The 16,173-nt window shown below is 42.8% G+C and overlaps 1 protein-coding gene across 4 annotated transcripts in view; it reads right to left on the bottom strand.

Annotated features, from left to right (window-relative positions):
* Positions 1 to 15,635, bottom strand: part of CBLB (Cbl proto-oncogene B) — a 136,692-nt gene extending 121,057 nt beyond the window's left edge. For 3 of the 4 annotated variants that reach the window (XM_064143147.1, XM_064143150.1, XM_064143151.1), the window contains exons 1-3: positions 15,554 to 15,635; positions 14,474 to 14,632; positions 875 to 1,125 (exon numbers count right to left, since the gene is read on the bottom strand). In XM_064143147.1, the coding sequence (XP_063999217.1) occupies positions 875 to 1,125; positions 14,474 to 14,620 (398 nt within the window). In that variant the 5' untranslated portion in view covers positions 14,621 to 14,632; positions 15,554 to 15,635. Of the gene's footprint in view, positions 1 to 874; positions 1,126 to 14,473; positions 14,633 to 15,118; positions 15,530 to 15,553 lie in introns of those variants that run through there. The other variant, XM_064143149.1, reaches the window with a different exon arrangement.
* Between the last annotated feature and the right edge of the window lie 538 nt (positions 15,636 to 16,173).

The raw sequence follows: 16,173 nt of genomic DNA, 5'->3' as shown, positions 1-16,173 counted from the left end.
TTCCCAGCTTCAAACTAACATTATCATCACCTTATGCTAACACCCCTCAAAAATGGGAATGTTGTTTTGCTCCATTTCATCACTTGTGAAAGCCTAAAGTCAATACCCATTGTGATTTCTACACTTTTAAGAAGTGAGGCCAAGCTCAATCCAAGTAACAGGCACTTTCTCTCTGCCAGAGGGAAAATACATCTTGTAAAGCTCTGTGAATAAATAATGATAAAGAAATGAACACTTTATGAAGGGAAAGCACTTGGTTTTAAAGGTCACACAAAGTGACAGATAATCACAGAACCATGGGCTCATGGAATACCAGGTTGGAACAGATCTCAAGGATCATTTGGTCCATCCTTTCTAGGTAGAGTTGAAATGAGCTGGCCCAGCACTCTGTCAAGCTGACTCTTCAGTGTAGGGGAGTCCACTGCTTCCCTTGGGAGATGACTTCAATGTCTAAATGGTCTCATGAGGGAACATTTTCTGCTGCAGTACAATCAGAATCTCCCCAGAAGTAACTTGTCCCTGTTACCCCTTGACTTTTCCATGAGACTCCTTATAAAAAGGGAGTCTCCATCCTCCTGTTAGCTACCCTTAATGTACTGGTTCACAGTAATAAGGTCTCCCCTAAGCCTTCTCAAGGCTGAACAAACCCAGTTCTCTCAGGCCTTCCTCATGCGGCAGGTCTGCCAGTTCTGAGCATGCAGTGGAACAAACCCAGCAAATTACTGAATGATCTGCAGGGTCAATGAGTTCAAACAATAAATATTTCTGCTCTTTAAATAATTTAAAATGTCAAAACACAATGGGCTGCAGACAAACAGTGTTATGAATGCAGACAGGCCAGACAATCTACTCATTATTTAAATATTTCACTTACCTATCCTGTGACTGCTCCTCGTACATCCTTTCTTTTCCTTCTTTGAAGAGTCTTATAGCCCGTTTGGATTTTTTCATGAGGCTGTCAATGTAGATTTTAAAGTATTCGTTCTCACTGAGCTGTGCAAGTTTCTGGTTGTCATCATATTTGCCCAGGATAAGTCGCAAATGTTGGTAAGTGTCAGGTAAAATGTCAAGTATGTAAGGTGGGCTATTTTTGAGTTGAAGCTTTGGATTTTGGCACAATCTTACCTACAAGGAAAAAGAAAGAATGTAAAACCCAAGAAATAGGTTGAAGGGGAAAAAAATTATCTGAAATCTTAAAATTTAAGGACACAAACATACTTCTCTAACCTCCAGGCACAAAGACTGAAATCCTGCTTTATTTATATTCCATGAAATCCCAGAAGTCTCCAATGTCAAAGGATAACTGAATCCTGTCACCTCTATAAAAAGCAAACCAGCCTACTTACACATTTTGGGCTTTTGTGTTTTAAGAAAAGAATATCTCTGCCTACCTATGATGTGGTACTGAGTATATTATGAAAAGACAGCATGAAATTAATGCCAAGAGAAGCAGTTTTGTAGAGACCTCTTTGCCTCAGGGGAACAGCTCTATGGATGTTCTACTGTCTACTAAGAACTGACCTTACAATTACTCTGGCTTCCTCTTTTCTCTATCCAGCATTCTCAGTATTAATCCAGGCTGGGAGGATGATGAGACTGAGAGCAGCTCTGCAGAAAAGGACTTGGGGGTGCTGGTAAGTGAGAAGCTGGACATGAGCCTGCGATGGACACTTGCAGCCCAAAAGGCCAATGGCATCCTGGGCTGCATCAAAAGAAATGTGGCCAGCAGGTCAAGACAGGTGCTTCTATAACTCTACTCTGGTGAGACCTTGCCTGGAGTACAGTGTCCAGCTATGGGAGTCCCAACATGAGAGAAAGACATGGACCCTTTGGACCAGGTTCAGAGGAGGCCACAAAGATAACAAGTCTGAAGCTCTTCTCTTACAAGGACAGGCCAAAAGATTTAGGTCTGTTCAGCATGGAGAAGACCCCAGAAAGACCTTGTAACTACATTTCAGTGTCTGAAAGGGACCTACACGAAGGCAGAGGAGAGACTGTTTAGAAGGCCTTGTAGCAATAGGATAATGGACAATGATTTGAAACTGAAGCAGGATAGATTTAAGTTGGACACTAGGAGGAAGTTGTTCACAATGAGAATGATGAAATACTGAAACAGGTTCCCCAAGGATGTGGTTGAAGCCCCACCCCTGGAGACATTCAAGATCAGACTTCATGTGGCCCTGGGCAGTCTGATGTAGTTGGAAGTGTCCCTGCTCACTGCAGGGCAGTTGGACAAGATGACCTGTGGGGGTCCCTTCCAATCTGATGCAATCTGCAAACAATATAGCCTCTGGGAAACTATAGGAATGTAAATTTAAATTTCATTTTCTTTACATTTAATTTCATACACACACGAACACAGCCTGAACAACACCAGTGGTTCAAAAGCTATTACCTACAATAGACACAAATTAAGTCACTCACAAAGACATATCATAACCCAGAAAACCAAATATTATAAAATCTGTTTTCCAGCTATCACAAACCAGGAAACAAAACATCACCAACTCTTTTTTTTTTAGTTCATGGCTCCAACAGAAGAAAACATCTTAACTGATCCAGACCTGTTCTAGTAGGAGGTGTCCCTGCCTATCGCAGGGGGCTGGAACTAGATGATCTTTGAGGTCAACTTCAAACCTTAACCATTCTGTGATTCTATGAATAATCACATGCCTGAATGGCATAAAAATTAATTGACTAATATATACTACTTAAAATAATTAAGCTTCAGATGAATTGAACACCTTGATTAGAATCCAGTCTCCACCGCAAATGTTTCTAGAACAGAACACTGATTTTGTCTCCTGAGCACATACACGGCTCCAACACATTGGTCAGATTGAAAACTCAGCTTCATAAGGTGCTGGGTGACATCATTTTAACTACACTATCACACAGAATGGTTGCACCAGATGATCCTTCCAACCCCCCATTCTATGGTTCTGCACGATTCTGTGAAGGTCAGCATAATTATCTGCTGGCTACCTGCACCTGCTAGAGTTTGTTGTGCAAGGTTCTGTTACACAAAGCAAAGGAGATGGAAACTTGACTGAGTTCTACTGCACTGAACTATCCAGGCTCAGCTGAAACACACCAGAGGGACATTTTCCAGCTACCTGTCTGTGGCTGTACATATGCAAATACTTAAAAAAAAACTCCATATGGTGTATATATAACACTTTTATGGGTATCATTTAGAGATTGCCACATTACATACAAGAGACTTTGACATTCTTTTCAGGTAACTAATGAGGCTGTAAAATATCTTAATACTGCTGAAAGTAGATTCTCGATCCCACTAATGTCTCAACTTCAAAAAAAAAAAGGTGCAGTCTGGAGCATTTCTCAACCCAAATTCATAGGCTGTACCATCCAATTCTCTCAAAGCTGTATCCCTAATACTGATCTCTTCCTCAATTTTGAAACCTACATCATTAAGAAATTTATTGCCTTAAGACTGCTGACACGAACAGATACTCATGCATCAAAGAGTGAAGCAAACATGATTGTTTGTTCCCTCTGAAACACATGCACAAAAGCATGCCAGGCAATTAGATTTAGTGCAGTCATGCTCAGAAAAGTGAAGATGGAAGGGTCAAAAGCCAAACATTGACAAGTATTTAAGCAGTCTAGCGTCATTACAACAGCACAGACTCCATACTACTCCATATTGGCATCATTCAAAAGCAGTATTTAAAACATGACACCTTCAACAGAATCACAGATTCAGAGAATGGAAGGGGTTGGAAGGGACTTCTGGAGATCATTGAGTCAATAGCCCCCCAAAGGTCATCTTGCCCAACCCCCTTCAAGTCAGCAGGGACACCAACTAGGATCAGGCTACCCAGGGCCACATCAAGTGCAACCTTGAATGTCTCCAGGGATGGGGCCTCAACTACATCCCTGGGCAACCAGTATTTCACTACCTTAATTGTGAAGAACTTCCTCCTGATATCTAGCCTACATCTACCCTGCTCTGATTTCAAACCACTGCGCCTCATCCTATCACTACAAACCGTTCTATACACTCCCTACCCAGCCTTCCTGTAGGGTCCCCTTTAGATACTCAAATGTAGTTATAAGGTCACTGGAGCCTTCTCTTCTCCAGGCTGAATGGCCCAAATTAATTCCTATTACTCTTCCACCTACTAGACCAAGCACTGGATCAGGAGCCCTTCTGATGTTTTGCAGAACACACAGTCCTTTTCACAGAGAAATCTGCCATGTCAAGAGGAAACAAAGAGACAGCATATGGATGCAGGTAAATACAAACAGATAAACAGAAGTCTCTACAACATGCTGCTCAACAGTGTTCTACAGGGTGCTAGCAATTAAGTATTTCTAGATGCAAACTGCAAAGCTTGAAGCAAAGCTCCAAAATAATTTACCAGTTCATAGAATTCCTCCTAAGTTGAGAAACATGCTGGACAAGAACAAAGTAAACCATAAAAATGTCTGGTTACCTCTTTGTGAGGTGATGCAGACAAACTGCAACTCACAACCACAGAGGGACTTGGAAACTGAAAACAACTTGTTTTATTTCAAGTGATAAACAGAAGGTTACCAGGATAAAGAAAAGGACAAGTGCAAGTCATGGGTTAGCAGACGCCTGCAGCAGTATTCTCAAAGAAGAAAGGTTGGATATTACGGCATTCTTTCGAGGTCAGAAAAGCAAAGCTGAACTTACTGATATACAACACAACAAAGCTTGGACAAGAGATTCAGATGAATGGATTAATCTGAGAGTAGAGGTTCAAGTAAAAGAGCTGCCTGAGTGAAGGCAAGATGATGGTGTCACCCTAGAAGACCAAGAAAGGAACTAACAAAAGAGACTCATGGATGAGATCAAAGAACCATGGCATTGTTTCAGTTGGAAAACACCTCTGCGATCACTGAGCCCAAACATCAACCTAACACCACCCTGACCATTATACCACGTCCCGAAGTGCCATGGCCACGTTTCCTGAACATCTCCTGAGACCATGACTCCACTGCCTTCCTGGGCAGCCTCTGCCAATGCCTGACCACTATTTCAGGAAAGATTTTTTTCCCCAATATCCAACCTAAACCTCCTCTGCACAATTTCAGTCCATTTCCTCTTACTCTATCACCTAGTAGTAGGGAGAAGAGACCAACTCCCCAACCTCACTCCAGCACTCTTTTAGGGTGTTTCAGAGAGCAATGAGGTCTCCGCTAAGCCTCCTTTGTCTCCAGGCTAAACAACACAGCAAGATAAAAAATTTTAGTTTAGTTTTAGACTTAAGCTGACAGACAAATTTCTTGAAGGAGATTTCAGAACCATGAGCATGACTTCTGTCATGACATGTGTAGACAGATCTGAAAGTCATCCACACAGGAACATACATGAATTGGTTTTTGCAGAAGAGTTGGAAGAACTGGGATCTCAAAGACAGAAGTGAAAACCTTTGTGAAAAAAACATATATTTTTTCATCTGAACTTCTGAACTTTTGTTCTCTGCAATTCCTGAATTAGTGAAAACTTGAAACAAGGTTCATGTTCTTCTCAAAAGCAACTACAGATGACATAAATCAGCATCGTTGATTAGGCCATTGCAGTATTTTGGAGCAACAAGCACAAGGAGGAAAAAAAAAAATCAAATAAAGAAAACATTTATTAAGGGACAAAAAAAAGTCAACAATGAGAGCAGACCACAAGCAAATAAGGCTGCAAGCACTTTGAATTGCTTATTTCACCTAACTTAAATCTGATGAACAAAGAATTAATTCTCTTTCTGAAATCTTTTCAAGCAGAGGTGTCAATAAGTAGAATGTAAGTGTATCCATATATAGATATATGTGTACATATATATATTAGAAAAATCATTAAAAGTACAAAACAACAGGAAAAGGCAAATTCTTTATGCTTGTTCATGTCCACTCAACTACACAAAAAGAACATCTAATTCTAAAGAAGACTTAGTTTCTCTTTCAGACGTTCTAGAAAAAAATCCTTTGGTCCAGTATTCTAACACACATACATCAAAACAGGATCTTGTGGTCATCATGGTTTCAGTTTCTGCTGACTTTACAGAGATAAATATGAAACAAATAAACACAGAGATAAAATGTAGAGAGATCCTAGAATGGCTTAGATTGGGAGGCACCTTAAAGATCATCTACTGCAACCTCCCTGCCACAGGGATGCCTCTCAACTACACTCGGTTCCTGAAGGCCCTATCCAACCTGGCCCTAAACACCTCCAGGGAGGGGGTATCCACAACCACCCTGGGTAACCTGCTCCAGTCTCCCACATACTGAAGAGCTTCTTCCAAAGATCCAGTCTAAATCTACTCTCCCTCAGCTTAAAACCATTCCTCCTTGTCCTATTGCTAGATATCACAGTATCACCAAGGTTGGAAGAGACCTCATAGATCATCAAGTCCAACCCTTTACCACAGAGCTCAAGGCTAGACCATGGCACCAAGTGCCACGTCCAATCCTGCCTTGAACAGCTCCAGGGACGGCGACTCCACCACCTCCCCGGGCAGCCCATTCCAGTGTCCAATGACTCTCTCAGTGAAGAACTTTCTCCTCACCTCCAGCCTAAATCTCCCCTGGCGCAGCCTGAGGCTGTGTCCTCTCGTTCTGGTGCTGGCCACCTGAGAGAAGAGAGCAACCTCCTCCTGGCTACAACCTCCCCTCAGGTAGTTGTAGACTAAAAGTCCCTTTTTACTAAAAGTCCCTGTTTACTATAAGTCCCTCTCCAGCTTTCCTGTAGGTTCCCTTCAGGTAAGGGAAAGCAGATAAACATGAATTTATACATGCAGCAGCATCAACTCCAAAAGAAGCCTTTAACAAATTAATATAAAATATTCCTCCACAGTACAACTCAATTCACTGCAAAAATGCTGACAATTTGCTTGTCAGTGATCCAGTGAAGTACTACAAGGCTTTCTTCTCTTTTATTATAGAGTACACAAGGTTTCAGTCCAAAGGAAGTACGTTTACAAAGAGATGGCTGGTAAACCATATGGTTTCCAGAGTCAGGATGTCCTGACACATACCACAGCAGATCACAATTAAAAGCAAGCAGTGAGAAATGGCATCTGCTGACGCAAAAGATATACCAACGCAGCACAAGTGGTGTATATACCTTTCTCGAAAACAACCCAAAACAAAACAAAGACAAACCCCAACCAAAAATAAAGACCTGCCTATTGCATTTCACAAAGGATCCCTCACCAACCCTTTAGAAGGAGGTATGAATCACATCACTGTGTGATTCGTGCATTGTTATGACTGGAAGTGAGCATGTATGCATATATTTAGCATGCATTCAGTCTAAAAAAAGAAAAGCAGTCAGTCAGCAAGTTAGTTAAGAAATGTCTCTCTCACTGAAGTAAACTGAGACAAAGCTAAGCTCCTTTCACTGCCTCACTCAGGGTAAATCTAAGCATTTACTCCAAAACTTTAAAAAAAAAATAGATCACAATTCTGATTGTGAAGATCTAAGGCACTGCTCTAACCTACCAGAAACAGACCTTTAAATAGTTCACTCAGGAACTTCCAGACAAGATTATTCTAGTGTCTGTGGAGAAAAACAACCTTCTCCTCCAAACAGCCCACTCTCCCAAAAAATAAATACCACTACTCACATAACCAAGATCAGAAAATGGGTTGGGTTAGAAAGGACCTTAAAGATCAACTACCTCCAAGGCCCCTGCCATAGGCAAGGACACCCTCCACTAAAACAAGCAGATCAAGGTTCCCTGTAACCTGACCTTTAACAACTATAGGGAGGGGTATCTACAACCTTCCTAGGCAACCTGCAGTTCCATTGTCTCACCACTCTCACGAACTTCCTAATACCCAGTCTAAAGCTCTCCTCTTCCAGCTTAAAATCATTCCTTCTCATTTATCACTACAAACCCTTGTAAAAAGTCCCTCCCTAGCTTTCCCGTACACCCCCTTCAGGTACTGAAGGATACAAATTAAGTCAAAGATCTTTCACTTAAGCCAAATATCATACATTTTGACTTAAGTTGATCAAGAACCTAACTTGGCCAACACATCCAGGGAGGGGGCTTCCACAACCTTCCTAAGCAATCTGTTCCACTGTCTTGTTACTCTTGCTATAAAGAATTTCTTCCTTATATATTTGACTTAAAGATTTTTCACTTAAATCATAAGGCATTATTTCACAGGACTGAGATAAGAATAAATTATACCTTTTGTATTTAAGGGGTACATTTCCTACAGAAAACTGTATCTTCTAGTTGCATTTTAAAGCAAACAGTAAAGCTGAATGCCCTGGACCCGTTTGACAGAAGAACTTCTGTTCAAGCAGAGCATAGTAGCCCTAGTACAATCTGTTTAAACACATAATGCTAGTCCAAAGACAATACAAAGAAAGTAACACAACTCAAAAATTAAGTATCTAATGAGTAGGACATCTGTTAAACACAGTTTCCAGCTGCAGTGAGTGAATGGATGAGAACAATCAGAGCAGCAGTGCTCACACACTTCCAAAGCTTATACTTTAAAACTGTCTGTTGAATGAGTCAAGAAAGTCAAGTTTGACACACCACAGACAGCATAATGATGGATCTGCAATAAGCTACCACAATTATCCAGAAAACAGCAATGCAAAGTGCTACTAACAATCAACTCTGAGAAACTTAATCAGGGAGGGGCTAATCAAGAAAATTAAAGGAATCTCAACTCTTTTTCCACCAACAATATATATGCAGGACATTAGACTTCCCATCAACTTTGACCACAGAATCACACAGGTTGGAAAGGACCCTCCAAGGTCATCTTGTCCAACACCCCTGCAGTGTGCACGGACACCTCCAACTACATCAGGCTGCCCAGAGCCACATCAAGTCTGGTCTTGAATGCCTCCAGGGATGGGACCTCTGGGCAACCTATTCCAGTATTTCATCACTGTCATTGTGAACTTTCTCCTAATGTCCAACCTAAATCTCCCTCGCTCCAGCTTCAAAACATCGCTCCTCGTTCTATCACTGCACACCCTTCTAAACAGTCCATCCCCAGCCTTTCTGTAGGCCCCTTTGAGATACTGAAATGCTGCTATAAGGTCTCCCCTGAGCTTTCTCTTTTCCAGGCTGAACAACTCCAAGATTCTCAAGCCTATCCTCATAGGAGAGGTGTTCCAGCCCTCTGATCATCTTTATGGCCCTCCACTGGATCCTCTCCAACAAATTCATGTCCTTCTTCTGTTGAGGGCTCCAGAGCCGAACCAGGTAAGGCACTGAAGCATACCATGGTTATGACTGGTAAATGTCTTCTCCAGATCCATCCATTGTGAAAGAATAACACACAACTCTATTAGGCACTGGATAGGCTGCCCAGGGAGGTGGTGGTGTCACCATCCCTAGAGGTGTTGGAAGACACTTTGAGACATAGTTTAATGGCCATGGTGGCTGCACTTGATCTTATAGATCTTTTCCAATCACAACAATTCTATGGTTCTAAGAACTGACTTGGTAAGCCGCACATTAATGCAACAATACCATAAACTGTTGCAAGGAATAACCAACACGAGTAATTTCAACTACCTGCTCTACATACTCATTCAAATGCTACTGAAAACTTGGATACTGACAAATGCAACTTCAAGAAAACCCCATTATTAAGTTACAGAAATAATCTGGCTTTTACTTACTAAATCAACAGTATGATCTTTGGAGACACACTCTAATTTGCTCCTAGGTAATTATAAAATAGCTAATCAAACTACCAGCCCCATTTATACATTCAGAGTCAACAGCTGGCTTGGCCACAACTGAGCACACAGTTTAGACAGCATTGATAATCTTCCCAGTAGAAAATAAAATTATTTTCAGACTCAATGCATAAGAAAAATGATTCAAAGTCACTGAAATACTCTTGTTTAAAAAACCAAAACAACCTGTTCAGAATGTGTCACAGATTTATCAGCTCGAAGCAAACAACAGTAGAGAGTGCACAACAATACTGCCAATTCTAAATAGCCTGCATAATAAATTAACTGCTCCCATGCTTACATAATGGGCATTCTCCCCCAAAGTAACCATTCTTTCCCAAGATAACCATTATCCTCTAGCAATAATTCACAGGTGGTTTCTAGATTTTAAAACCATAAGGTTCAGAATCTCAGGGTGGGGGGAAGGGGTGTGAAATGGGGGGAAAAAAAACATGTAATTCATGCATAGTCTAAAGAAAGATTGTAGAGTTGGTTTTAACAATATTTATTTATACAAAGTGAACTTTTAAAAATACTTCCTGAAGTTTACCTCTGTAATGTGTATTTCTAGTACATTTCTAAAATACTTCCTGAATTATTTTGCAAGTTAAAAGTATTTTTAGTACTTCAGGCTGAAGTACTAAAATGCTTTCTACAGAATTTCCTTGGTAAAAGGTAAAGAATTTCTAGAGAATTTCCTTGGTAAAAGGTTAGAGATGTATGGTCATCTTGCTCACACAGTGCATTGAAAAGCAGGGCTAGCCATCCATACCATAAAAGGAATATTATCCTTTGCACTGTAAAGAAATTAAACCAAATGTTTTGGGAGTTTAATGGTAAATCTACTGCTTACCCATGAGAAAAGCAGCAAGGAAACTGCACACTGATGCTAAAAGTCAGTATGGTAAGTTCATATGACAAAAAAAACAAATAACTACCAGTAAACCTCAGAAAGCACAGATCTCAGTGGATGAAGTATAAAAATGAAGATGCAAACATAAGATATAAAGATAGAAAACAATTCACATTCACTGATTAGGTCCAAGATTATTTTTTGTTATCATTCCCTAGAGCTATGTTGTTGCAATAACTTTTACGAACAGGACTCTAAGCAGAAGTACTACTCCAACCTTCCACCCTGCTAAAAACCTCTTTCAAAACCTTTATTGTTATTGTTTTTTTTTTTGATCTGGCAACAGAAATTTAAAGAGAAAACATTTAAGCAGAATTACAACCTTCTGCTTGTTCCAATAGCTGAAACATCAGCCCATGGAAAACAAACCTGATCATAAAATCTGAACAATTCAAAAGAGCAACATGTAACTAATGCTACAGAGAGGTGTCTGCACACTGTCTGAGAAGCCAGAACTTTTATGTACATCATAAAACAACTCCTGTAGCCTCATTCTTTATAGAGTATTTGTAGTATTGGTTAAGGCCTTGCTGCTGAAAATAAATACTTGATACAGAAAATCTGATCTGCCAAAGAGGAAGCTACAGAACGAAATGAGGGAAAGGTAAAGAATGGCAATTTTAAGACAAATAGAAAGGTAAAGCAGGAATTACTGAGGCCTGCTCCTAGTTTTCAAGGCTACTCTTTTTCTTTCATCCTGTGATTAAGATAACAGCTTTGGTTTGTTTCCATTCTCCCTCTCCCTAACATATTAAGAATGGGAGAAAAAAAACACTTTACCTAACTGCAGCAAAAAGATAGTTATCACAGCTACTACAGTTAAAGAATGCCTGCTGTTATTACAAGCAAAATATGCCTCAGTCTATGGGTATATGGCACTCCATTGATTTAGCAGAGTCTACCATCTTCACTCGGCATTAATTTGATCAGTGACCCACCACACAGAAATCAGGAAATAGTCCAGAAATGAGATCTGAAACATCAGTCAATTGAGTAGGTTTCTATTTCTAATTTTAATCCCTGCTTTTGATCTGGGCAGAGCAGAAAATGACCTTCCGGTGCCTGCTGCCACATAAGGGTAAGAGACTCAAATTTGTTTGTTAGCATATTAAATTTGCTCAAACACATCCTTTCACTCTAAGTACCAAATGCTTAAAAACTCAAAGCAGCAAGCTACAGCATTCTGACACTATGACATCATCCTGTCTGGTATACTTTAATAGAATTTGGAAATAAAATTTGATTAACTGAGGGCAGCTTAAAGAGGATACATTAAAGATCCAAATTGAGGACACTTATCCACTACAACGAAAAAATATCCAGCCTTTTGAGTGACTTCTACTGTAAGGCTGAGGGAGCTGGGATTGTTTAGCCTGAAGAATAGGAGGCTTAGAGGAGACCTTTTATCTCTCCACAGCTACCTGAAAGGCAGTTGGAGTGAGGCCAGTGCTGGCCTCTTCTCCCAAGCAACTAACGACAGGACAAGAGGTAGTGGCCTCAAGCTGTGCCAGAGAAGGTTCAGATCTGATATTAAGAAGAATTTAATTACAGAAAAAGTTGTCAGGTGTTGGAATAGGCTGCCCAGGGAGGTGGAGGAGTCACCGTCCCTGGAGGTGTTCAAGAAACAAGCAGAAATAGCACTTTGGGACATAGTCTAGCAGTCATGGACATGCTGGGTAGAAGATTGGACTTCATGATCTTAGAGGTCTTTTCCATCCTATATGATTCCCTATAGCTTTGTAAATGGTCTGGCACATGGAGGAATTAAACCATGCATTCTCCACGTGGTTTCAGCAAGAAATCAGATTCATGGTTTCCAAGCCATAAACTTTGCTCTTGTGAAGAAAAGTGCTTCCAAGTATTTGCACTTCCAGGTCTTATTATAAGACGCTCACTGTTCACAGCACCTTGATCATTAACAGGGAAATGTCAACATAGCCTTTTGTCAGGGTTTTAAGTTTCCATCACCATCAGAAGTCATGATGGAAAATGGAATGCATATAAGGAGTCAATCAAATACTTCAAAATTACCTCTTGTCAAGCTGTACTACATGAAACAATCACCATCATGTCAGAATAACTACTCACGAACCTCAAGAAATGTCAAACATCTGCATTTTACAAGTGCCACAGGGAAAGCAAACAATTACATAATTTATGAGGAATCACTGAGTTAAAAAGTCTTAACTCTTGCCATACAGACCCAAGGTTGACAGAGAGTAATCCTCACCCCCCCCCGTAGTCTGAAGAGGAAGCTCTCAGGTTACCTCTGTAACTTACTCATTTTTTTTTTCCAAAATGACATTTGTCAGTATTCCAGTTTTCAACAGCATATGGATGAGTATATAGAGCATGGTAGTTGAAATCATACATGTGCTGATCATTCTTTGCAATATTTGATGACATTATTGCATTAACATGCAACCTGCTAAGGCAGGTCATAGGATTGTAGTATTGTTTTGGCGGGAAAAGACCTCTAAGATGGAGTCCAGCCATCAGCTGAACACCATCACTGCAATTAAACCACATCCCAAAGTGCCATGCCCACAAGTTTCTTGAACAGCTTCCTAAGCAGCCTTTTCCAACGCCTAACCACTCTTGCAAGAAAGAAATTGTTCCCAATATCCAAACTAAACCTCGTCTGGCACAATTACAGGCTCCTTCCTCTCATTCTATCACCTGATACTAGGGACAAGAGACTGACCGCCCACCTCACTCCAACCTACTTTCATGGAGTTGTAGTATCACTTCATAGTCACAGCAGAGTGCCTGCATCTCCTCAACAGTTCTCCATGGCATAATTAAACTGTTCCTATCATCGGTAAGGAACTCTCCTAGCTATTCTACCATCATACCAGCTGCCATTTCATAGAACACTAAACAAAGTGTCTCAGGCTGGTAGAGGGAACTAGAAGATCTAAAAAACTATGATCAATCCCCTCCACTTCCTGGAAAAAAAGAGTTTCAGTACAGTGTATTTCTAGTTTCAAAATGAAGAGAGGTATTTAAAATCATTAAAAATGCAGAACACACTTAAAAATTAGGCATGCCACACTAATCTGTTTACTAAACTGACAAGAGTGACATCTCCCAGTCCCCACGCACATTCCTAAACGCACAAACATATCCAAGTTGCCATCGCGAGCATGTCTCACAGGACAATTAGTTTTAGCTGAAGTCTGATACTTTCAGAGGCATTGTTTGCACACTACCAATGTGATCTAACACGAAACACACAGAATACGTGACTACAAGTCTAAGCTAAGCAGCTTTTCATTAGGACAGCTCTCCAAGTTTGTTTGAGTCACTTTAAAGCATCTGAAAATAACAATTGCCTAAGGCAAACACACACATTTGTTTTCCTTCCACAAACCAAGATTAAAAAAACCACAGCCAGAGGCCATAAGGGAAAAAAAAAAAAGACAAATGGTGCTTAAATAACTTAAACCATAAGTCCCCTTACTTCTCTTACTTATGCCTGGGGAGGTTTAGGCTGGGTATTACGAAAAATTTCTTCACTACAAGAGTGGTCGGGCACTGGAACCAGCTGCCCAGGGAGACAGTGGAGACACCATCCCTGGACGCGTTGAAGAAACGTGTGGCCATGGCATTTTGAGCCACGGTGGTGTTAGGTTGATGACTGGACTCAAATCATCTTTAGAGGTCTTTTCTAAACAAAACAATTCCATGATTCTATGACTCTCGAGGCACACTAACAGTTAGAGATGCAGGAAGTTCCTGTTTTTCCAGGGGTATCTGCTCAAATCATAGAACTGTTTCAGTTGGAAGAAATCTCTAAAATCAAGTCCATTCTGCATTGCATGGATCCAGGAACATATAGAAACACTCACCACTTTGTCCATAAGCTTCCAGGTCTTCTCCACAGTCCTCCGGTCAGCAGCAGCCTGCTTGGGGGGGCCCACAGCATCCTGAATGGCATCAATGAAGCCCAAGATCCGTCCCTTGCGTGGGTTCCGGCCGTTGACGGAATTGGCCATCTGGGTGCCAACCTGGCCGCAGCGACAGAGAAACTGAGATTCAGAAGGTGCTCCCAAAAGACCTTGTTTATCAGAAAGAGGAAATGCTTCCTTCTCCCCGGGCAGGAAAGGGCAAGAGTGGGGCATGTTTAGGAGCAAGTTTAACTGCTGATGATCAACAGCACAAACCCACCTGGCCCCAGTTTACAGCGGCAGAAGTGATCCCGGATTTACTGCCAACAGCAGCAGGAGAGGGAGAAACCCTAGCCCAAGAGCCTGCCCGAAGGCCCAACCAACCCCCGCACCGCTCCCCCTGCACCGGTCCCTCGGTGCCGGCGGGCAGCGGGCACATGCCCGTCACCAGACAACAAAAGCGGAAGACGCGGAGCGGCCGCGGCGTTGAGGAGGGGAGGGGGAAGGAGGAGCAGGAGGAGGCAGGCAGGGACCCGCAGGACACAACAGCGCCCGGGCAGCGGAGGCAGGCAGCAGAGAGCTGGCTCCCGGAGCACTCATACGTACGGATTAGCACCGAGAGCGGCTTTGCGCCAAAAAGCGCGAGGAGCCGCCGCCGTGAACAGCTGGGAGCGGGAACGGGGAGAATTCTCAGGGTCCCTGCAGCGATCACTTTTCCTCGTCCTCAACCCGGAGCGGTGCTAAGCGCAGGCGAATCGTTTGCTCAGCCGAGCCTCTCCTTCCCTTTCGCCCGCGGCTGCCGCTCCACAGGCAGGCACAGCGCAGCGCATCCCGGTCCCGGCCGCCGCCGCCACAAACGATTGAGGCTCCGCACACCCGCAGGACTCTGCCCTGTGGCGCTGCAGGGAACCACCGAGAATTGCTGCCCCACCACCCGTTTCGCCCTGCCCGCTCGCTAGCTATACGCGGTGTGTGGAAAGAAAAAGAGACAGAGTTCTAACAGACACATGCAAAGAGAAATAGAGATATAGGCACACGCACAGCTCTGTTTGTGGCACCGCTCGCAGCCCCCAGCAGGCTCTGGTCTCCCCTCACTCCTAGAAAGTGAGGCTGGCTCCCCGCTGCTGCTCCTCCTCCTCCTCCTCCCGCCCCCTCCCCGCGGCGCTCTGGCGGCTGCTGCTCCGCTCGAAACATGCCCACCCCACAGCGGCACAACAGCCAGCGCCGAGCATGCGCGCCAGGAGGGAAGCAGGGTAGGGAGGCAACATTAAGGAACGCAGCCCACTTCTAGTAGGCGGGACCACCTCCTCCTAATGACCAATCAAGAGAGGATGACTTTTGATTGACTTTCCAACCAGCAAATGAGCGTGCGGCTAGTAAAGAGGCTGGGCGGTGGCTGGGAGAAGGCGGAGGAGATGGCATGGGAGGGCTGGCGGTGTTGTGAGTGACAGGGGAACTGGTCAATAGCATAGCTCGGAGGGAGGGAAATGGAGCTTCCGCTCCCGCCCCATCATGCCTGCTTAGGGTACGAGGGGTCGGTGGAGTTGGGAGGGTGGGTTGGCTCGTAGGAGGCGCTGAAGTTGTGGCTAGGGGATTTCGAGGGGTTAAATACACGGGCAGGAGCTGTGGCAGAGTCTGTCTCCTCGAGTTAATTTATGCGT

Source organism: Pogoniulus pusillus, chromosome 5, assembly GCF_015220805.1.
Source record: "Pogoniulus pusillus isolate bPogPus1 chromosome 5, bPogPus1.pri, whole genome shotgun sequence".
In the NCBI taxonomy this organism is placed as follows: Eukaryota; Metazoa; Chordata; class Aves; order Piciformes; family Lybiidae; genus Pogoniulus; species Pogoniulus pusillus.
The sequence above is the reverse complement of the archived record's forward strand: the minus strand, read 5'-3'. Positions and strand labels throughout refer to the sequence as shown.